Source organism: Tympanuchus pallidicinctus, unplaced genomic scaffold (genome assembly GCF_026119805.1).
Source record: "Tympanuchus pallidicinctus isolate F22 unplaced genomic scaffold, pur_lepc_1.0 scaffold20, whole genome shotgun sequence".
In the NCBI taxonomy this organism is placed as follows: Eukaryota; Metazoa; Chordata; class Aves; order Galliformes; family Phasianidae; genus Tympanuchus; species Tympanuchus pallidicinctus.
In genome coordinates, this window is record NW_026294722.1 from 8,784,579 (window position 1) to 8,807,369 (window position 22,791).

A 22,791-nucleotide genomic window follows, 5' to 3' on the forward strand; every position below is an offset into this window, starting at 1 on the left:
CATCACTTTTGAAACCATCTTTGGGAGTCGGGCAGCCGCTGGGGGGGAGAGGGCAGTGCTGCACTCCCCCTTCGCTCCAGGCTCTGGGCGTGGAGGTGACGTCCCGGCTGTACGAGGATGCACAAAGCCCCTCAGGGGTAGCTTCGCCCTGCAGCCTGTCCGCTTCTTAGGGCGATGCGGTGTTTTCCGGCTGGAGCTCCATCCCTTCCCCCCCCCGCATCCCCCCCCCAGCTCACAGGTGCCCATGAGAAAGGACGCCCCATCCCGCACCCCTCGGCAGCGCCGGTGTCTGGTGCCATCTAGTGATGCCGCTATTGGTGCTGTGCGGCACTGCCCAGCCGCTGCCCTAACGGGGCTTTGCTCTGCCCTGCTGTCCCCCACATCCCAGCACAGGAGGTTACTGCTTCTTTCCTCAGGGAGCTGCTCCCATCAGCTCGGCGGTGCGTGGCATTAGGATCAAACCTCCTGCTCAGCGACACCCATCCTTGTCCTCAGTGGGGGTCCAGCCTGAGTGATGCTCACAGGAGCAAGGATCTTCCCAGAGGAGGTGCAGAGGCAGAGGGTGGGGGACCCTGTTCGGGCACAAGGAATTGTAGGGCCCTGCAGCCCAGCAAAAAGGAGCAAGACGTGTCCTACAAATCTCCAGGGTGTTTATTGTCAGGATAGAAATTTCCATATATAAAATAAGGGTTTAAAAATAGCACTACCTTGCTCTCACAATAAAATATATATATACACACACATGTAGATATTTATAGGGAGAATTATTACCATTTTGCTACGTGATTAAAAAAAACCCCAACCCAATAAAAGAAGATAATGATCGATTCTAGAAGAATTCTGCCAAAACAGGGATGAGGGGATCCTGCTGCCTGCTCTCCTGTGGGCTGCACCCCCACGGCTGTGGGGCCGGGGAGCACTCAGCCCACATGCAGTCCTGCTGCACAGCCTCATCCTGCCCGCAGCAGCTCTCTGGGTGCTGCCACTGCTGGGTTTCCTCATGCAAAGCAGTGCAGGGAACGGTGCAAGGGCTGCTGCCCATCCCAGCTGCATCAGGAGCTGTGTCACGACTCCTCTTCCAAACCTTGCCCACCTTGCCCCAGACCAGCCAGGCTGGAGGGACGAGGCAACAATGAGGGCTGAACCCATTTGCTTCGCAGTAGGGCTTTTGCTCGAGTTCTTTTTCCCCCTTTTTTTTAAAGATTTTTTTTTTTTTTCATACACTCCACATCCCCTTGGGATTTCGTGATAAAGAACAAGCAATGATGCTTTACATAATCTATCAATAACAATGCCACGTAGCTACTGTAGGTCCCCTCTGAGCCCTGTGACCTGCTGCAAGCATCACTTCTTGAGGGCAATCTGCTTCTCCAGGGCTTCCAGTCTGGCTGTCATCTGAGCAAGTGTGCGTGCTAAGAAAACTGGGAGCTGAGCAAAAAGCGAGAGATGTGCCCAAAGCAAGCACAAAGTGAGCCTTACCTGCACCTGCCAGCCCCTCACTTTGGAGAACTCAGAAGGGACTGAGCTCCCAGGATGGAGCCTTGATGCTGGCACCCGTGCCTCCTTCAGCTTGGATTTGGATGCAGTCCCCCCTCTCCCCCCTCCCAAGGGAGCCCATGCAGCACTCAAAGGATATTTCTCTCAGTCAAGCTCTGCAGGATGGCCACGGTGTTTGTCTGGAACTGCACCAGCGCCTCGCACTCACATGGGCTGCGGATCTCCGTCTCCCCTCTGCCCTCCTCTGTGTTGGAGGGATTTGGGGATGCTCAGAACACGCACAGCAGGCCCTGCTCACATCCTCCCCGACATAAGCCCCTTATCCTTGCAGTCCTTTTGCATTAACCCCATCTCCAGCTTCCCTTCCAAATCCCTCCCTGAGCCCCACTTCCCTATTTACAACAGAGGGATGGATTGATGGGGGGTTATACCAGCTATCTTGGCCCTGGGGAAGCGCCCAGCTCGGGTCGGTGCCTCCGAGTGTCCCCACCAGCATCATCCCGATGAATGTGCCACGGGCTGATGGGCTCTGTGGGCAGAGGCAGGCTGCTGGCTGGGATACCCACCTGGGCAGATGTTCAGCTTGAAGTTCTCCACGAGGTTGGTCATGGTGGTGAAGTCTGCCGAGTAGGAGAAGTGCTGCTCCACCGGCTCAGAGGCGATGGCTCTCAGTTCCTCTTCCACTGCCTTGCCAACACCCACAGCGAACATGACAATACCTGCAGGGCAAGGGTAGATCCTCAGCACTGTGCCTGCTGCCCAGCATCAAGCAATCCTGGAGCAAGCAAGACTGAGCAAGGCAGGGACTGGGGCAGCAAAAACCCACCTCCCAGGAGCCAACCACCCAAGGAACCAAACTTGGATGCCTGAAGCTCTGTGGGTTGGACTCCTCACCTGACTCTTTAGCTCTCTGTGCCCACTCTGAGATGTCATCCTGGGAGCGTCCATCCGTGAAGACGAGCCCGATCCTGGGCACGTTGTAGGAGAGTGGCCTGGCCCCTTCCAGTTCAGAGAAGCTGTGCTCTACCATGTGCTTGAGGGCCAAGCCTGTCATGGTGCCCTTCTCCATGTACTCCATCTTCATCACCGCCTCCTTGATCTCCTCTGCACTGTGGTACTTGTTGAGGGGGAACTCAGTGCGGACACGGCTGGAGTACTGCACCAGCCCCACACGTGTGCCATCAGGGGACACTTCCAGTAGATCCACAATGCGGTTCACAAACTGCTTCACCAGCTCGAAGTTCTGGGGCCGGACACTCTTGGAGCCATCGATCACCATCACTAGGTCAACGTGCCCGGCCCCACACTCTGCAGGGATACGGGATGGTGAGAGGGGATGTGCAGGATCCCACATGGACTGGGGTGAGGCCTGGAAGTGTCCCAGGGCAGAGTAGAGGGGAGGATCACCTCCCTCACCCTACTGGCTGCACTCATTTCAATGCATCTCAGGGTACAATTGGCCTTCTTGGCCAGAAGGGCACATTGCTGGCTCATAGCCACCCTGTTGGCCACATGACATCCAGGGCCTTCTCCTCACAGCTCCTTTGCAGCAGGTCTGCCTTTAACCTGTACTGATGTGTGCAGTTATTCCTACCCAGATGCAGGACCCTACGCTTGCTCTTGCTATACCTCATCCTGTTCCTGCCCGCCCAACTCACCAATCTGCCCAGGTCTTGTTGAATGGCAGCACAGCCACCTGCAGTGTCCTCAACCTTTTCCCAAAACCCTCTGTTGGCTCTTCCTCTGAGGACACAAGCCTTCATCCACCCATGCAGATCCCCTCACAGTGGGCTAGTTTTGGGCAAGCCCTCACAGTGTGAAGCCCAGTACTCACTGTTGCATGTCTTCCCATCAGCATGGAGCTGCTGGCCTTCGGGGCACACGCAATGGAACGAACCTTCACTGCTCACACACTTGAACTCGCAGCCGTGATCCACCCCGTTGCAGAGGTCAATGGCTGGGACACAAGGCATGGAGAGGTGGTTACCACCATGCAGATGGGGACACAGCCATGGCAGCTGCCTCCTGCTGCCCTGTGCTGGACTCACCGCGGCAGGACTTGCCGTCGTGCTGCAGCATGAAGCCATCGCGGCAGCGGCAGCGGTGCCCAGCAGGGATGCTCACACAGTCGTGCTGGCAGCTGTGGTTGCCGAAGCTGCAGTAATCGATCACTGGGGAGGGAAGGAATCAGAGAATCACAGAATTGTTACGGATGAAAGACCACTAAGATCAGCTAACCCAACCGTCAGCCCCCGTCCCACTGCTCTGGACCATGTCCCTCAGTGCCACATTTCTCTTTTTCTTGAAAACCTGTGCCAACACCTCACCGCTCATTCTGAGAAGAAGCTTTTCCTAATATCCAACCTGAAAGGAAGCCCAGTGAGAGACTGAGAGACTCTTCTGAGCAAGGAGCAATGGGAAAACGAAGGGAAGGAGCGGGGAGGGAGATGACCTTACTTGTGCAGCTCCTCTTGTCCTGGTTGAGATGATACCCGGCGCGGCAGCGGCATGAGTACGTCCCCCGGGTGCTGATGCAGTGGTGCTCACAGCCATGCCTGCCGTCAGCACATGCGTCGATGGCTGCGGGGAAGCAAATGCTGTCACCCCTTGGCCTCAGTGCCCCCCAAGAGACAGGAAAGGAAAGCCTCAGAGTGCAGCTGACACCACCCTGCCCTCCCTGCACCAGGAGCACCCAGCTACTGCTGGCCTTATTGGGCCTCTTCCTGCTCTCCCCTCCAAGAAACGTGCAACTGCTAGAGATAAAGTTAGAAAGGGTTTTTACGGGAACAGGTCTTTCCATCCACGTTGAGCTGGTAGCCAGGGTGGCATTCACAGTAGAAGGAGCTGGGGGTGCTCACACAGCTGTGCTGGCATCCGTGGTCCCGTTCCATGCACATGTCTACCCCTGGAAGGCAGAGAGGGCATCAGAGCAGCCCCCGAGGTGCTCTCCACCTACACTGCCCTGCAGAGAGACTCATAGGGCTGATTGCCAGCACACGTACACAGGCACCTCCACATTCTGCACAGGGTTCTGAATGGCCTCAGGCCTACCTGCGCACTAAATCAGTGCTCAATATTAATTGTTGATAGCTGGAGTTAAATGAAAACTTGAGCTCAGCTGGAACATGCTGTTCATTGATGTAGAGAAGCCCAGGCAGCTATATCTGCACATCCCTGTGAGCAGGAGCCTGCTGATCCGGCTGGGATATGGGCACTGGGGCCAGGAGGCAATGGGCAATGTGCTGCCAGCAAAGACAGGGTGCTGCAGAGCACACTCTCACCCCCATGCCTATACCTGGTTAGCCCTGCTCATAACACAGGCCAAGGCACAAGCAGCCTCCCTGCTGCCAGCCACTACTAAAGGCATGTCAAAATGCAGATGGGGCTCTGGTAGGCATCACCTACCCCCAGATACCTGGGGAAATCAGTTCCAAATTTTTCCTAGCTCATATTGCCATCACTGTTGCCATTACATCCTGGCTCACCGCAGAGCTACCAGGAACGGGTGAAGACAATAATGTGCCTGCAATACTTTTAAAGCTTTTAATCCCACTGCAGCACAGGGAAGGTGTCCCAGGGGACAGGTGCTGGATGAGGCTGCACGATGCCACCTTCCAGCCTGGCAAGGAGCAGGCAAGAGGGCCACAGCTGTGGATCTCACCCACCGCACAGCTTGTCCTGGAACTGCTTCCCAAACTGCTGGATCAGCTCGAAGGACTCCACCAGGAAGACGTGCTCCTCCAGTGGCGGTGAGGCCATGGCCCGCAGCGAGTTCATGTCAGCCCGCTGGATGCCCACGGCGTAGATCTCAATGCCGGCGTTCCGCGCATGGGCGGCCACCTCAGAGACGCGGTCCTGGGGCCGTCCATCCGTCACGATGATGGCGATGCGGGGGATTTTCTTGTGGGGTGGGCGCGCGCCCTCCTGCACGGTGAAGGCCACGTTCATGGCGTACTGGATGGCCAACCCCGTCATGGTGCCCTGGGCCAGCGGTACGATGCCGTTGATGGCTCTCTCCATCTCTGCCCGCGTGAAGAAGGTCTTGAGGGAGAAGATGTTCTGCACCTGGCTGGAGTACTGGATCACCCCAACCCGCGTGGCGTTGGGACCCACGTCCAGGTTGCCAATGATGTCGATCATGAAGCGCCGCATGGTCTCAAACTCAAAGGGACGCACGCTGCGGGAGCTGTCGATCACAAAGACAATGTCCAGGGGACCCGTCCTGCACTTCAGGGCTGTGAAGGGCAAGGAGATGGATCAGCCTCGTGGTTGTCTGCAAGAATCTGAGGCATCCCATTTGGCTTATCCTCCTTATAGAGGATGGAAAGAGCAGGTCTGGGCAGCGCAGCACCTTCCCACTGCCAAATAAACCTGTGCTGGGTGCCTGCTAGAGTGGGACTGGAGACAACAGGAAAGGATACATGCCGTGACACCATCCCCATGGGAATGGCAGCGTCTCCTCGTCCCCAAGTGCTTCTGCTGCCCTGCTCCTGCAGAAGCACCTCTCTGTCTGGATCTACCCTGACAAGGCTTAGACACAGGTTTAGGCAATGGTGTTTTCACCTCTGCAGCAATTCTTCTGTTCCTCCTGCAGCACCATCCTCCCACACTTTCTGGTTTTTTACTGTACTTTGCCAGTTCCTGCCCAAATACAGAACTTCTCTCTTTTTTTTTTTTTTTTTTTTTTTTTTTTTTTTTAAGGGAAAAGAATAAGACAGTGAAAAGCTCTGCTACAGGCATGCACATTGAGAGCATTAAGCCAAAGAGCCTCTCTTGGATATATGGGTGCAACTTCCAGTGCAAACCGAGAGTGTTTAGCGAGCAAAAAGCCAATGAACATATTTGGCTTGGCTAGTGAGTAGCCGAGCCTGGGAGAATTTGGCCGTAATGGTGAGCAAACACTGCGCGTCCCATTGGGATGATGCCCAGCCCACGGCTGTCAGCTCTGCTGCTCCCCTGTGCCCAGAGGTCCCTGAGACATACTCCTCTCTCTCTCTGTGGTGCTGCTTTTGAAACTGAAACTGATTTGGCCACCTCTGCCCAGGGAGGATGGAGGCTGCTGACCCCAGACTTGCTTTATCCCCCACCACATCCCCGTCTTCATGCTGCAGATGGAACCCTGCATCCTTCTGAGGATACCCCAGAGAGCACGGTGTCCCACCAAGCCTTCCTCCAAGGGGGTCTCATTGCCCTTACACACACACTCCTCTCTGCACAGGCAATTCCCAGCCACCATAGCTCACCTGAAGGCTTCGGTCTGGCTTCCAGCGCCGTCAAGACGAGCAGGAGGAACGCAGCAAGCGGCAGGAGTTTCATTGTTGCTGTGGGAGCAGAGCTGGGCACTCACTACAAGAGGAGGAGATGTGCTGTCAGTGTTCAGCCCCTGATGGCACTCAGTGGGTGCCCGGGCACCGCCAACATACCCAGACAGTGCCCCAGCTCTGCCAGCCCCGTCCCCAGGCTCACCGTGCACGGACTCTTCAGCACAGCTACATTTCATTACAGCAGCGACAATCTGCCAAGTGAAAAGCTCTGATTTTCTGCTCTGGGTGGAGCTGGCCACCAGACAAGCCTTATTTTCACTTGCAAACCATGCGTCTGGGATGTTCCGCCAAGTGCTCGCTGCGCAGCCAGGGGACGCGGGGAGCTCTGTGCTGGGAACAGACGCCCCAAAATTCAATGCCAGCAGAGGGCAAAAACCCACTCAGAAGTGTCTCAGAGCCACTGGAAAAGGCCATTTTCTCCAAAAAGCTCCACGACTGTAGATTGCTTTTGGGAAAGCAGAAAGCAAAAACCTCCTCATGCACAGGTGGTGACCTGTTTGCAGGGTGGAGGATGGTGCATTTGAGGTGGGATAACTGAGGGATGGAGATTTTGACCAGCTATCTGAAACCTCCAGTTGTGCTTGCCTCCCCACCTGCCCATTTCTTGCTTTGGCTTTTGGGTTAGGGTTAAGTGCCAGCCCAGGTCAGAGCCCACTGAAAGAAGTGGCAAACGCTGCAGGCTGCCAAACAATGGCAGCAATAAGAGTAAAGGCACTGCTTGGGCATTGGCGGGATACCCTGGATCAGTGGGGCACCAGGAGCCCCATCCCCAAGTGGGAAAGCCAATGGGAACAGGGAATAGCACAGATAGAGCCGCTTCCCCCAGAGACAGGGAGCAGGCAGGGGGGTGGGGCTTTTTCAAAAAGCACACTGGAAATTTGCTTTATCAGTAGTTATTGGCTGCTATTTGTTTAGCCCCGTGAGGTCTCGGTTGTAATTCATCACCAGGGTTTCCACTTAATTGCTGAGCGATTATGCACAGCCCTGAACCTGATGTTTTTGACAGCGGGGATGCTGATAATAGGTTGCACAGCTGTGTCCTAACGTACTCTCTGGTGTTCACACCTGAAAAATGATATTGAAGAAGTTGAAAGGATAGAAAAGGGCTACAAGAGGATTCAGAATATCAGTGTTATGTGCAAGACCTTCAACTTGGCCGAACTCTGTTCCTCACACTCAGGTGAAGCCAAAGCCCCCTCCCAGCTTGGCTGTGTTTCACCACTTATCTAGCAGAATCTTTTCAGTGCAACACATGCTTTTTTATTTTTTTTTTTTTAGAAGACAGCACTGCCCAACCACTATATGTTTTGGAGACAGCTGTGCCACCTATAGCATTTCTGCAGGTTGCTCTCCCTGCAATGGCAGGCTGGCACAGCACCCAGAGTGCTTCAAAGCCAGCACAGAGGGAAGAATGAGCTCCTGGGCCAGGAACCAAGGAGGAGAAAACCAGCCCACAACCGATTCTATTTTTAACAGCATCTGAGTGTTGGATGAAGCCTTCACGCTCCCTGTGGCCAGAGGGGCTGTGGGAGCAGCACGGCACGGTGGCACTGCCATGCACCCAGCAGCAACAGGGCACTGTGGGCAACCCTACGTTCAGTGCAGTGCCCAGCAGCAAGGCTGATGGGAAGCAAAGAGGGAGGTGGGTGGGAAGCACACGGCTGGCAGGCAGGTGCTGCGAGGCAAGGCAAACAGCACGGGGACCTTGAGATAACGCCGGGCTATAAAGGAGGAAAGGCCTGGGGGGTGGGAGGGCATAAGCACTGCTACAGCGTGACACCCCACAGCGTTCCCTCATTTGTCAAAGCAACGCAAGGAGAAAGTCAGCCTGCCGTTCTGCCTTGCAGGAGATGGGTTGACGAAGGGATGAGCTGCATGTAGAAGCTGGCAATGAGCCCAGCCTCCTCTTGGCACCCCTCCTGCTGTGGGACAAGGAGAACCAGGGATGGACCCCCAGAGGCAGGCAGGTAAGGCAGCCCCAGGGTGCTCCCCACCCCCCGCCATCACTGCACTGCGCTCCTGCCAAGTGCTGAGCCTCGGGGAAAAAAACAGCCGCCTCGGGTTTCAGCCTGGCCTCCTTGGCAGCGCTCTGCTGGCCGCAGGTTCACAGAAATGCTCGGAATATTCCCCTTCTGATTCATCCGTGCAGGTCAGACCTGGGCGCATCCCGCCTCAGGCAGGCAGGGAGCAGAGATCCGTAGATCTGTGTCCTCCTGCCTCTGGGATTGGGGCTTTCTCAGATGGTTTGCAGGGGGGATGAAGCTGGTGGAGAAAGTGGGGGTGAGCGGTGCAAGAGAGGGCAGCACCTCATAGCTTGGGGGAAATCCTGTCCACGGGAGACCCCATGGTTCTGGGCCTTAGCTGGGTCTGAGGCACAAATCACACTGAAGATGGGCAGAATGGCAGTGGTGCATGGCACCGGTGTGAGCTGTCAGATAGCAGCACCTGTGTCTGTGCTGGGATTTTTGGATGATGGCAGCACTGGATGCAATATCCCCACCACTCATGGGACTCTTTGTGTACTCTGCTTCATTCCATACCCAATAACAAAGATCCAGTAAGGCAGCTTTGTAGGGCATAAATCAAATCCTGTCTGGGTGCATGGTAGAAATGCTGTCACAGCTTGAACCTATGATGGAGCACCTGGTGGGAAGGCAGGGCCAACCCCAGGGGAGCTCAGGTGTATGCAGTATACCTGAATGACCAGAAGGGCTGGAGCCAGGATCCACCCCTTCCCAGATCTCATTTAAGGGCTGGCAATGGAGATGAGGGTATCTTGCTGGATATTACAGTGTACCTGAGGCCTTCTAAAGGTAAGCAGATTCTTTCCTTTGTTTCTGTGTCCATGGCTGCCTTGTCTGAGCAGAACCTTGCTTGCTGCAGCCTAGGACTTTGCTACTGTGCTGTTGTTGCTGTGCTTTCCATTGTGTTACAGGCAGTTAGTCCATAAAGTGTCAAAGAGTCTCCAGGAGCTGGAGCATGCAGCCGTAGATAGCCATGTGTATCTGTCCTTGGCAGAGCCATTCTCTGAGTTCACGCCTTAAAGAACTGCCCAAAAAGTGCAGACTGGACAGGGAAAGCAAAGAGAAGGGTGCACTGCCCCAGGTGTGAAAGGCAGGAAAGCAATGAGAGATTGTATCATCCTGGAGACACCTTCTGATGTCAGTCAGGTTGTGCTGTGCAAACTCCACTGACCCCTGGCATGTTGTGTGTGTGTGTTTGCAAGGCCCTCATGTGGTGTGGATGGCTGAGGCCCAGGCTGGCCCTGGAGCTGTATCCATGATGTACTGGAGGGCTGCCCAAAGGTTGGTTTCTCTTCCTGGCTGGAAAGAAGCCCAATTTCAGAGTGGAATTATATTTCCTAGCTCTCTTCTTTGAAACACCTGTGTTCCTTTAGAGCATAGAACCCACACAGCAATTCCTCTCATATTCCAGCAGGGGAAACTGAGGCACAGAGGCAAATCCCAAGCCAACTGTATTGCTCCCTGTGTGCCACAGACCAACCAGGTGCAGCCTGAGGGATGCTGGGCTCCCCGCCTGCCCCCAGTCTGTGGCTGCCCATACCCTGAATTACTGACCAATAGCCCCTGGGGACCATTCTGCAGCAGTGATCTTACACTCAGCCCCAGTATCTCTTACACCCTCCTCCAGTGCTGCAAACCCTCAAGGAAGGAGACCTCTGCAGCATTCAGAGCATGGGAGCGCCAGCATGTGGAGACCAGAGAAACAGTGTGAATTTCTAGTCCGAAAACAAGAGAGGATAAAGTGCTTTTCCCCCTCCATAAGGACTGGCATATCCTTGGTTCTTCCCAAACACGTGTGTGGGTGAACAAGAGCAGGCTCTTTCCAGGACATTGCAGCACTCTCTGGTTACAGTGCTGTGGCAGCTCCTCTGGGCCAAGTGCCACCTGGAAGGACATGTTGTTTGAAAGACAAGGCTGTACTCAGCACATCGTGGCTTCAACCCCAGCAGGAGTTCAGTAACAGGAAAGACTTGCTGGATGCTGGACAGACTTCCCTGAGAAGGTCAGTTCCTATTCTATGAGGCACGTAGCAGTTGGCAGCTTCCCCATCAGCTTGTACGTACCTGCAAACTAAACATGGCCTCACAAAGCATGTGTTAAAGATCTGGCTAAGAGGACAACACCAGGTGGTCACCCAGTCCTGCTCCTGCCTGCTGTTTTGAGCAAATCTGGATGGACCTCGGAATAATTTTCAGTGTTAATGAAGAATGGTCATTGAGGAAACATCCACCTTGCAGATTCTCTTTCAAAATCGGGTGCTCATCTGCTAACGAGTCCCTGGAGGGCAGCTGGATGAGCCTCAGGCTTTGGAGAAGAGGAGGTCGGGGCCATCCAGAAGCTGAGGCAGCAACCCATAGCCCAAATCCTCTTTCTGGGAGGAAGGTGTTAGAGTGCATATTTTCCCCAGAAATATGCATGTGTGACCACAGAGGAAAAAGAAGTGTCCTGGAGCAGCTCATGGGCTGGTGTGGTGTTTGTGCTGAGCTGCTGAAGCAAGAAAACCAACATCTTTAAGCAATGAGACAGATAGTTTCTAGGAGGGTATGTACCTCCTGCAACTACAGGAACCCCTATCCCCAGCTGACCTCTGTGAGCTCCCAGGGCACAGACAACCACTGCTATTTCAGCCCCACAATCACAGATCTGCTGCCCGACCTCCTTCTCTAAATCTTTATATCAGATTTCTTACTCTGGAGACGTGACTCAATGTGTTGGCATAAGGCAACATGCCAGAATGCTACTCATGTGCCTCTCCCCTTTATCCTACCCATCCTGCTAAGCATTTAATTGAAATAGCAGAAAATGAGCAGCGCTTGGCTGCTGCAGAAAAGCAGGCAGAGACTGCAGCCCTCCTCAAGACAGAAAAGCAATGTGGTTGAAGTCTTTGTCTAGATACTTTTCATGTTGGCAATCCTGAAGGTAGCATGGAAAAACCCTTCCATATAACTTCATGGCCACCAGCCCCCATAGACTTGTCCCAGCTCTCTGCTGAGGCAACTGTCCCACCAGGGTGGTGATGTATGGAGAGCAAGGGGAAGGCAGACTCCTGCAGAGTAGCTAACCCAGCTGATCTGCTCCTACTGATTCCTGCTGTGGGCCATGGATTCCTATGGGTTTGTGGAGTGTAGATCAGGATCCTGTTACTATGGGGTAGCAATTAGTTGGTGAAGCAGCAGGACACAGCCTGGAGGTGGGAATGCTCAATGCTTAGGGAGGAACTGAGGCACTGCCACCTCTCTGCAGGCAACCACAGCAGATCCCTATGGAGTTGTGCACCGGGGAAATGAGTATATGATGGATTCATGCATGCAACCAAGGACTTGCAAAGTGGGAAGTCAAGCCCTCACATTCCTCCTGGGCAGGGGAGTGAACAGAAACCCAGCTGCTAGCGACGTTACTTATTGCCTAAACCACATCCATGCTGCAAATACTGACAGAGGGACAATGCTTGCTCAGTGGAGCTCTTATGGTAGTAGGGGCTGTGCTTTGGTGATCAATTTGCTTCTGTTTGGGCCCAAAGTGAGGAAATATGAAGGCAGGAGGTACTGACCTGCCACAGGAGCCACTCAGCCTGCAGCAGGGCTGGAGGAGCCCATGGGATATGTGGCACAAAGGGGACTCTTTCTGCAGCTGACTTTTATACAGTTCTTTATGAGTGCCACTCAATCATTTTTGTTGTGATTTCCCAGGTTTATGCAGTGATGGTAGGGCCCGTCTGTAGCTCGTGTTTGCTTATTGCTGCCTCTCTCAATGTTTCAGCCCCATTCATCCAGCATTTATAAATGGTATTTTATGAGTGCTGACTTCTGAACCAGGCAGGCACGCCGCTCGGAAGGCGGACAAAGGGGCCCCTATTGGAAACTTTTAAAATGCTCAAACAAAGGCTTCTCTTGAAAACCTTTAACCCCTAATGCCAGCCTCAAGGGAAACGCTGCGAGTGCTCAGAGCACACACGTCCTGTGACTGCAGACTGCCTACAGCAGGCAGCTGTGTTGGCTGCGTCTTCTGGTGGCTACCATCACCAACAGAAGTAAATCCCAAGCCCAACTTGCAGTAATCCCACAACGTTTAGTTAATGCTTTAAGAGGGGGAAAAAAAAGAAGTTAGAACTCCCACAGAAATGAACAACAGCTTCTTCCTGTTGGACGCAGCAGACTCTGTCTGCTTTGATGGAAAGTGCCATTTTACTACAGACCCGAAGGACTCTCACACGCCTTCCAGATGGGAATTTGTTTTTCAGATGAGGCCAGATTTATCCCAGGAGTTAACTCTGCTCTTTGCATTGCCAAGTCCTGGTGGCAAATAGCAGGGCTGAGATCTGAGAGCAGATTTCTCCCCACACACAGGCTTTCTGCCTGGATTGGATGCCAATCTAATGATATTCCCTAAACAGATGGCAAGAATCTGCTTGTGGAATACACTTTCTACTTGTTACTGAGAGCCTCCAAGCTGGCTGCCTGCAATTGATGGCTCCTGTTCTCAGGAAAACAACAGATAAGGAAGATTTTTGTTGTTGCTATCAAGAGATACTACAAAGGGTCCCACAGGGAGAACCTCAGAGTAATTCTGTATGCAATCTGGGCTTGACGGAGGCAAAAATCCTGCAAGCTTACGTAGAAGAGGCAGAGCTGTGAATGGGCTCCTGTCTTGGAGCCTGCTCCCCCCTCCACCAGTCCCACAAGAGGTGGTGGATTCCTTTCAAGTGGCAGAGCTCTGCTTCCTTCCTCTCACACCAGCTCCTGCCTGCAGGGCAATCTAGGAGCTCTGCACCCCTTATTCTGCAGCAGAATGAGGGGAAAGCCCCCAACAGCACATGCCATCACTCTGCATTACCTGCTTGGACAGCTGCACGCCAGTGCAGAATACTCTGCTTTTCCAAACAAGTTTTCCCATGTAATTGCTTGTAGCAAATATGCCCAGGGCTATTTTTCTCCCCTGTGAAACAGTTGGAGTTATAAGGCAAAGGTGGGTGATCACTTGTGCAAACATATTCATGAGTACACACAAGCACACTCAGGGTGCACACAAACCCAGCATCCCATGAAATGGGGCAGAACTAAATTCAGCACCATTTTCAAGCTTATCTTTTGGCAGGATTTTGCTCTTCTGGTGCGCAGCATGCTTTGCCCAGGTGTACGAGAGCTTACTGCTCTCTGCCAACGGAGATCCTCGCTTGTATAAGCAAGGGTCAGTGAGCGCTGCATCAAAGCAGAGGACAAGCACCCAGGCAACAGAACTTGAGGATAACCTGGTGCCGAGGGGTTATTCTCTCCCCATTCTCTCTTTGCTTTCCGCTCGTTCCAAGGGGGCACCTGGCACCCCAACCCTCCATCCCGATGCAACTCACCCCCCCCCCCCCCCCCCCCGGAGCTCGGGGCTCACTCTCTCCCCTTTCCCTTCCCGTAGGTGCGGATGCAGCAGAGACCCTCACTCACCCGTACCGGCCGCGGAGCCGCTCCCCGCCGCGCTGCTGGCTCAGGTAGGCGCGGGGCTGCGCGGTGCTCAGCGCTGCTGCGGCGCGGCATTTAACGGGGCGGGGGGAGGCGGGGCGGCTGTGCTCTGCTCTGTTCGGCCCGGCGCAGCGCGGGAGGGGCTGAAGGACCCCCCCACGACCGAGGAACGTGGGCAAGCGGGAGGTGGGCACAGGTGGAAGCGCGTCGCCAAGAGGAGTGGGCGTGGGACGGCGTGAAAGTGATTGCCGACAGGGAGAGGCTTTCTGGGTTGGGTGGTTTGTTTTTCTCCGCTTCTCCGCTCTGCGTCTCCTATCAGCTTCAAGAAGATCGCCCAAGCACCCCGCGTCCTTCCTTCCCTTTGAGCACCATCGAGCGGGGAGTTTGGAGAGCTCTCTAGCTGGGGCTGCAGAGCCTCTGGTCCAGCTCCCAGCAGCAACAAGTGATGTGCTGTGCTGTAGCAATGGAGAGCATCACCTTCAGGCACCTGGGAACAGAGCATCCCAGCCCCTCATCTCAGCACTCACGTTACATAGCGGTGGTGGGAGCCACCTTTAGCGCCGTACTGCTCTGGGCTTTGGTGCTTTAACAGCACTTCCCTCCCTCTTTGTGCTAACAGAAACCAGAGATAGGGGACCTCAATGTATCACCCGTGTTATCGGAGCTCTCAGGCAGCCGAGCCAACGCTGTGTTACCAAATGGAGCAGTGGTGGGGCAGGCGGGGACCACCCCTCCTGAGCTCCGGTCCCCCACAGAGCTCACCCACCCTGCTCTGCTATTTGCTGCTGGCGTGGTCCATAAATCCCCCAAGCCCAGAAAAGGCTGAATTTCACTTGTGTGTGCAGCGCTGAAAATATAGGATTTATAAATACCCGTGCATATACAAGGGCCTGTGGGTTGGGCTGCTCTGGATTAAAGGAGGTATTGAAAAATGAGGGAAGCCAGAAACTGCAGGCTTCTCGTTTCTGTGAATTCTAATGGCTTTTCCTTTTGCATAAACATCGCGTTGAGCCCATACCCAGGAGCCCAGCAGGCATTTTCTCCCCTGCTCTGCACAAAATACAGCCCAGATCTCCAAAATGGCTTTATGAGGAGATTTGGTTTCTCCAAGCACGGGAAAATACAACAGCACTCTGTGGCGAGCTGCAGGGCAGCTGTGCTCTGAGCAGAGCGTGCAGCAGCTCCTGGGCAGGGAGAGCAGAAAACTCAGTCTGCTTGAATTCAGAGTTAACTGCACTCGAGGGTGGTGTTAAAGTTATTGTATAGGCAGCACTTGAAGAGCCAAACAAGGGCTGGTGGGGTGGTGCTTCGGTCCTCTGGGTCGGGTGCTTTTGTTCTCCGTGGAACCAAAGAAAATGCACCCACTCCTGCAGTACATCCAAACCCAAAGTGAGGGCTAGGCCAGGCTGCGCAGGGCGAGGAGCAGGCTCACAAAAAGCAGCCCAGCGAAGGTTGTGGCCTGCAGAGCTGAGCTGACCTGCTCCCCTTCCACATAATACCCAACTTTGTGCGTTGGATTCCCGGCTGAGAGCTCAGGCTCTGAAAAGAAGGCTTTGAGTGCAAGCGGTGCTGCTAACATGACACTGAACTAACACTGCACTACAATCAAAGCATTTTAATAATTTAATATAATAAATGTCAGAGGGAGTGAATGATTCCCTGTAAGAGGTTGTAGGTGCCAGAAGGAGCCGAGCGGGTGGCTGCATCCATTAGCAATGGCTCTTTGACTTGCTGAGGGTAAATGTAAACCAGATGATGGAGGCTGGGTGGTCGTCTCCATGGTCAGAGTGGTGAGCACTGCTCAGGAGTGCATCACTGAGGCAGCATAGCCCCAGAAGTCAGGAGGGAATTGCTGAAGAGAATGGGTAAAATGAAGAAAAAAGATGCTGAGTAGTTCTTCCTGCTGCTAGATGTCGAGTCTTTTTACCTGCCTTTGGCATGCACCTTCCAGCCCGAAGCAGAAGGAAGGTAATTAGTGCAGATGGGGCACTCATAGGTGCTGTGCAGTCACCCAGCACTGTGCCTCTGCGTTACGCAGGCTGGGAGGGAGCGGTGGTACTCACACAAGCCTGGCCCTGCCCCAAGCTGCTGCTGCAGGAAGCTCTGCAGAGCAGGATTTGCTTCTGACTGTGCTGTCAGCACACGTCTTAATTCACATTTTTTGGCCAATACGCTGCCAAACACTCCCTGCCATTGCCTCACCTTGGTGTGAGGCTGTTCCATACTCTGCTAATGGGTGAAGCCACAAGCAAAGCCTGAGGGCTGTGGAGCAGCATCTCCTTGCCCTGTGTGAGGCTGTGGGGCAGCAAATTCAGCCTGGGCACAGTCTGTGCTCACCCCACAGCCCTGCAGAAGGCAGTGAGCATCCCTGTGTGCACTGTGCTCAGCAGAACCTCTGTCTTGTAGGTCCAACCCGTACCAAGCTGACCTTCTGCGGGATGGCGTGCGGAGATACCTGCAGCTGCCAGCAGAGCAGACAGTGCTCATACTGCATGCCAAAGTCGCCCAGAAGTCATATGGCAATGAGAAAAGGTAAGAGACATCTTCTCCTTCCCAAAGCAGCTCTGCAGAGCTCAGCTCGTGAAAGCCCTTTCATCAAACCTGGTGTGGCAATGATGTAGAATTATAGATTTAACATATCCCCTTGCTGTCCATTCATGATCTTTTAGCACCCAAAGCTATCCAGTCCTCAGGGACTGAACAGTGGGACTCATCCTTCCCACCCACACAAACCTGGAGCTGGTGCTCCTCCTGGGCTTCTTCCCCCCAGCAAGGTCAGGGAGATGGGTAAAATGGGAGAAGCCATTCAGGTCTTACCCTCTGAGCATGAAATTGCGAAGAAGAGAGGTTGCTGCTTTAAGGTCACGCTGGGACTTTTCCATCAATGGCCATGGTCTCCCAGAAGCTATTTTTGAAAATCCTCCCTGCGCTGCAAGAGCGCCTTGAGGTTCTGGCTTGAATCTCCAAAATTGCTACTCCTGAGCAGTGACGTCAGCTGTGGCAATGGAGTATAATTTATCCTCCATTAGTCTTTGTGATATAAATAATCCCCCCCTTATTAGTGCCACCTTTAAGGCTGAGCTGCCCCCAGGTTAAAGATGAAAGGTGCTGGTCTGGTTTCCTTCATGTCCTCGTGGCCCAGAGCTGGGGGAGGTCTGTTTAAACAAACCAGGACCCCAGCACTTTAGGGCTCCAAAATATCACCTCCCCGTGCTGCTGGCATTTCACCTAGTATCAATAGAGAATGAATTTGCACCATTCACACGAGTGCAGTGACAGTGGAAACCCAAATAAAACACAGGAAAATAGGTTTCCAAAACGCTGGGTATAGATTTATTTGCGTTGGTCTCCAAATCTGGCTGTGAATGCAAACTCTGTTCCTGAGCTGCTGAAACTCCACATTCCAGGCGGGCAGAGCACAGAGCTCAGCCTCTGTAGGGTTGGGCTGGGGGGTTGTGGGACCCCCACCCCCTCCTGCTGCTCAGTCCCTGCCCTGTGCCCGCCAGCAGCACCCAGAGGTGGGACAGCAGCACTAAGCCAGCTCTGGGGTCACTTGGAGGCACCTATCTCTGCCAAGAACCTTCTGTGGGTGCAGTAATAGTGCCCTCTGGTCTCTGCAGGTTTTTTTGCCCCCCACCTTGTGTTTATCTGGGCGGGCCAGGATGGAAGCTAAAGCAGGAGCAGCTAACAGGTACATGTTGGGGGCAGCCCTTCCCCTTCCCCTTCCCCTTCCCCTTCCCCTTCCCCTTCCCCTTCCCCTTCCCCTTCCCCCTTCCCCTTCCCCTTCCCCTTCCCCTTCCCCTTCCCCTTCCCCTTCCCCTTCCCCTTCCCCTTCCCCTTCCCCTTCCCCTTCCCCTTCCCCTTCCCCTTCCCCTTCCCCTTCCCCTTCCCCTTCCCCTTCCCCTTCCCTTCCTCCCCATTTGTCCCAGCCAGGGACGTGGGAGAGGCAGGGCTCCGTGTGTGGGGCTACATGGGGCTGGACACCATGGGCAGCAGCCTGATGGAGACACAGAAGCTCAGCTTTGAGGAGCAGCCGGATGCAAAGGTACAGTGCTTGCTACCTGCTCCCCTCTTGCAGCACAGCCCCCCAGCAGCATTCCCACACATAACGCACACAGAAATCCCAGCCCTTCTAAAGTTCAAGAGCTTGAGATGCGATCTAGCATCTTTTGATAGGGGCAAAAAGAAAAGTGTTGTCTGGGGTCCCCAAAGAGCACGGGGTCTGAGCTGGGCCAGAAATATTACAAAGAGGGCCTTTGTTTGCAGTGCTGGAGCTGTTGCTAGAGCGTGGCCTATCAGCCATCCAGCCTGGGTTTGGAAACCCAAAGCTGGGGCAATCCCTCATGTGATGTGGGATAAATCACACATAAACATGAATTTCCATGAGGAATTCTCTGCCCCCAGTGTAAATAAAGCCACTGCTGATCCCCAGTTCTTCACTGCACCTGTAATAACATCTCTGGTCATTTCCCCCTGTAAATGAACCCAGGGCTCTTTCAAAGGGTACCATTATGTCCTGGCAACACGCTGTGCCCGGGCTGGCGGTGAGGAGGGTGAGGAAGGTTGGAGGGACCGTATCTGTGCCTGCTGCCCCCAGTGTACCCCCAGCAACCGCTCCTTCTGCCCTTTGCAGGGGTTTGGCTGTGCCAAGGCTCTGTACATCTCAGATACGGATAAGCGCAAGCATTTCCGCCTGGTCCTGAAGCTCTTCTTCAGCAACGGGCAGGAGATCGGCACCTTCCACAGCAAGCTGATCAAGGTCATCTCTAAGCCCTCGCAGAAGAAGCAGTCGCTGAAGAACACGGATCGTGCGTATGGAGTTGGCTCTGCCAGGGAGAAAGCAGGCATGGGGCTGGGTGGGGTTGGTTGGGGTGGGATGGGATGAGGTGGGGTGGCATAGAATGGCTTGGCATGACGTGGCGTGGAGCAGAGTGAGATGAGATGGGCTGGAGTGCAGTGGGATGAAGTGAGATAGGACATTGAGTGCTCACAGCTTGGCTCTGAAGTGGTCAGGGCAAAGCCCATGGGTTTGAATCTCAAAAGATGCACTTGGGCAGAGGTGATGTCTGCTTCCAAAGGGTTGACCTATTGCAATGTATAATGTCCTGATGCCATGAAGAGAATGGCAGCTGGGAAACACTGGTTCCTGCAGTGCTGGTCACACCAGAATCCAGGACTTGTCCTGTCCAGCTGCAGAAAGCAGCAGGGTTGTGGTTCCAACCCTAACCCAGCCACCTTCCCCCACAGTGTGCATCTCCTCAGGCTCCAAAGTGTCCCTCTTCAACCGCCTGCGCTCACAGACCGTCAGCACCCGCTACCTGTCCGTGGAGGGAGGAGCCTTCATCGCCAGTGCCAGGCAGTGGGCAGCCTTCACCCTGCACCTGGGTAAGGAGCTGTCTCTAGGGCTGCCTCTCTCCAGCCTAGGCTTACCCATCCTATGCCGATTCCTGGGGGCTGAAGCATTGGGAGTTAACTGGAGGTCGCTGCTTGTGATGGTGACTCTGCCTCTCTTCTTCCTGCAAAGCTGATGAGCGCTGCACCCAAAGTGAGTTTCCCCTGCGGGAGGGATACATCCGCTACGGCTCTGTGGTCCAGCTCATCTGCACGGCCACCGGCATCACGCTGCCACCCCTGGTAAGGCTCCATCCCCATGGGAATGAGCAATGGGCACTCCTAGGGCTGCTGCTGCTCTGCTGTTCTCCTGAGCTGAGGGGCTCACAGACAGCAATGTGGGCATTGTCCCTTTGCTTTCTCCTCCTCTGCAGTGCTCTGTATGCACAGGGACATGGGTGGGAACAGAGCACTCCCCAGCCCCATGCTGACCATCTGCCTTGCAGATCATTCGGAAGGTGAGCAAGCAGTATGCTATGCTGGACGTGGACGAGCCCATCTCCCAGCTCCACAAGTGTGCCTTCCAGTTCCAGGGCAGCGACCGCATGTACCTGTGTCTGTCCACAGAGAAAGTCATACAGTTCCAGGTACAGGGGGCTGAACACCCCTGGGTGCTCCGCATCCTCTCTCTGAGCTCCTCTGCTTTGTTCCTAGCCAAAGTTTTTGCAAAGATCTCCACTGGGACCAAATACCAGGTGTCATGCCACTGGTTGCCCACCGTCCCCATTGTGATGTGTTCAGAGCTGTGATGTTCTCTGCAGGCATCTCCATGTCCAAAGGAAGCCAACCGGGAGCTGCTGAATGACGGCTCCTGCTGGACCATCATTGGCACTGAGATGGTGGAGTACAGCTTCAGCGAGAGCCTGGCCTGTGCTCGTGAGCCCGTCAGCCCTGTGCCCCTCATCACAGCCTTGCAGGTAGGCGTGGTTCTGGGTGCAGGATGGATGTGGGCTCACCTGCTCCATTGCTGAGCCCTGGCACCTCTGCTCGGCTTCTGGTTTGAGACACATGGAGGAGAGGCAGAGCCCTGTGCCCACTGTGGCTCTGCCCCATGCAGCTCAGTGGCGGAGGGGATGTGGCCATGCTGGAGGTGCAGGGAGAGCATTTCCATGCTCACCTCAAGGTCTGGTTCGGGGACGTGGAAGCAGAGACGATGTACAGGTGAGGGGGCAGAGGAGCAGCTCTGGGTTTGGGCATGGGGCCTTGGGCTGGTGACAAGTGGGCAGAGGAAGGGAACCACGAGACAAGAGGGGAGGGTGGTCCTTGACCCTGTCTCCACCACCAAGACCCCTTCAGGTGAACTCTTGTTTTACTGCCTTGCTCCTAGGAGCCCCAAATCCCTGATGTGTGTTGTCCCTGATGTCTCTGCCTTCGGCAGCGACTGGAGGTGGCTGCGGTACCCCATCACTGTCCCACTCCTGCTGGTCAGGGATGATGGCCTCATCTACTCCAGCTCCTTCACCTTCACCTACACTCCAGAGCAGAGCTTCCTTCCAGGGCAGCAGCTCCCTGCTGATGTCCCACAGGACTCAGACACACTGCTCAACAGCATCCACCAGGAGTTCACCAGGACCAACTTCCACCTCTTCATGCACAGCTAGTGAGCTGGGTGGGAAGCATTCATTGCCAGCAGCCCTTGGCCATGCCCAAGAGTCCCCTGTACACCTGCTGTGTCCTGACCTGCTGTCTCTTGCAACAGCAGAAATCTCACAGGTGGGCACCAATAAATCACACTGCATGGACTCTTTACCAATTCAATGCTGCTTTATTGGCCCTTGCATTTTACCTCCTGTGCTGGCACAGAGCATCCCCTCTCCCCAGTGTGCCCCTTGCACATATATTTAAAGGCCATGAGGGACAGGAATGATGAATGACTGGGACTTTAAGTGTTATTAATCTATAGGAGGAATCTCATCCAGCAGCTGAATATCAGCACTAGATTATTACTGATTTCTTTTCCTGCTTAGAGACCCAAATGGCATTATTTCAAAAGGTGGGGGGTGGGGGAAGAAAGGCAAACTCTTCCCAGCAGTCATGGCTCTGCTGAGACATGCAGAGACAACGCTCTTCACCCCCCAGAGCATTTTCTTCATCTGCACAGGGCGCTCAATAGTTAGGATGGGGTCAGGGCTCAGTCCCCACCCGCTCTATAGGAGCTGCAGCCACAGCCGTTTCCTGTGCACCACTTCTGTTTGATGAATGGAAAGTGACCCCTGCTTCGTTCAGCAGCAGCCGGGTCCTGAAAGGCAGGAGGAGCGGCTCTTGTCGACTTGAAGGGCTTCAAACAGGCTCACGTTGTTACGTTTATGGCACACGCCCTTATCTCCGGATAATGGCAAAGCCTGAGGGCGTTGGGAAAGCGAAGCACAGTTCCCGTCACCGCATGAAGGAGGCAGAGCTGAGAGCTCCTTCAAAACATCGAGAGGAAAATCGCAGCTTGTCACTCCCCGCCCTCCGCGAGGAGAGCAGCTGCCGCCATCTAGCGAGCCGCAGCCGGGCCGGTGCGCACCGTACAGACAGCATCACCCCAAGGGCAGCCCTGGCCCCAGAGCTTTGGATGGGGCCCTAGGTCTGTGCAGTGCCCAGAAAACCTCTGCTGACTTATCCGTTACTGACAGAGCCGCAAATAACCCAGCAGGGTGGCAGGAGGCAGAGCTAAAGCCAAAAGAAGCAGAGCTGAGGGATGCTGAGGCACTGCAAAACGGGCCGTCCAGAACCCGCTGCGCTCCTGTGTCCGCAGCTCTGAGCTCTCAGCCCTGCCCATGTGGAAAGTTGGGATTTGGGTTTTGCTGTAAAACAAGCAAGTTTGAAAAAACTCCCTTCTGGCACAGCCCTGGGCTGCCTGCAGTGCAGGGAAGGACTGAACCCCCCATTGGTGCCCATCAGCTCTGTGTCAGGGCCAGGGGATCTGGGTGGAAGCTGGGCTCAGCATGGGGTTCTGGAGAAGAAGCAGCAGCTAGAAGACTGCAAACCTGCAGGGCTGTGCCAAGCTCCCCCCACACAGGGAGGTGCTGGCATGGTGAGGGTGGCTGGGAACAGAGATGTCAGTGTGGGCTGTGTGTCAAATAGTACTAATAATTTTCACTGCTTTGATGTTTGAACACA

At 54.5% G+C, this 22,791-nt stretch overlaps 2 protein-coding genes across 3 annotated transcripts; one reads left to right on the forward strand and one right to left on the reverse strand.

The window, feature by feature from the left end:
• Positions 1-646: 646 nt before the first annotated feature.
• MATN4 (matrilin 4) lies at positions 647-14,390 on the reverse strand. Of its 2 annotated transcripts, none has more exons than XM_052684119.1 (11): positions 14,281-14,390; positions 6,741-6,843; positions 5,163-5,732; positions 4,280-4,402; positions 3,955-4,077; positions 3,546-3,668; positions 3,332-3,454; positions 2,392-2,805; positions 2,064-2,216; positions 1,637-1,741; positions 647-1,403 (listed from the first exon to the last, which is right to left on the reverse strand). In XM_052684119.1, the coding sequence occupies exons 2-11, from the start codon at positions 6,811-6,813 to the stop codon at positions 1,345-1,347; spliced, it is 1,866 nt and encodes a 621-aa protein (XP_052540079.1). In that variant the 5' UTR covers positions 6,814-6,843; positions 14,281-14,390; the 3' UTR covers positions 647-1,344. The 2 variants fall into 2 exon arrangements, with proteins under 2 accessions (XP_052540079.1, XP_052540080.1); XM_052684120.1 differs by lacking the exon at positions 14,281-14,390 and adding an exon at positions 6,964-7,013.
• On the forward strand, positions 8,640-21,699 carry RBPJL (recombination signal binding protein for immunoglobulin kappa J region like). Its single transcript, XM_052684140.1, has 12 exons — positions 8,640-8,788; positions 14,252-14,324; positions 16,702-16,827; positions 17,916-17,986; positions 18,225-18,340; positions 18,929-19,103; positions 19,543-19,680; positions 19,820-19,929; positions 20,133-20,273; positions 20,448-20,603; positions 20,744-20,847; positions 21,014-21,699. Exons 1-12 carry the CDS (start codon positions 8,767-8,769, stop codon positions 21,285-21,287), a joined length of 1,506 nt encoding a protein of 501 aa, XP_052540100.1. The 5' UTR covers positions 8,640-8,766; the 3' UTR covers positions 21,288-21,699.
• The last annotated feature ends 1,092 nt before the right edge of the window (positions 21,700-22,791 follow it).

Excerpts from the sequence above, each read along its gene's own strand:
- RBPJL (XM_052684140.1), top strand. The coding sequence starts at position 8,767 with ATGGACCCCCAGAGGCAGGCAG. Across the intron at positions 16,828-17,915 it reads TCATATGGCAATGAGAAAAG|GTTTTTTTGCCCCCCACCTT; the intron begins GTAAGAGACATC and ends TGGTCTCTGCAG. Across the intron at positions 19,104-19,542 it reads GTCGCTGAAGAACACGGATC|TGTGCATCTCCTCAGGCTCC; the intron begins GTGCGTATGGAG and ends CTTCCCCCACAG.
- MATN4 (XM_052684119.1), bottom strand. The coding sequence starts at position 6,813 with ATGAAACTCCTGCCGCTTGCTGCGTTCCTCCTGCTCGTCTTGACGGCG. Across the intron at positions 4,078-4,279 it reads GGATGGAAAGACCTGTTCCC|CCATCGACGCATGTGCTGAC; the intron begins GTAAAAACCCTT and ends GCTTCCCCGCAG. Across the intron at positions 1,742-2,063 it reads CAAGCTGAACATCTGCCCAG|AGGAGGGCAGAGGGGAGACG; the intron begins GTGGGTATCCCA and ends CCTCCAACACAG.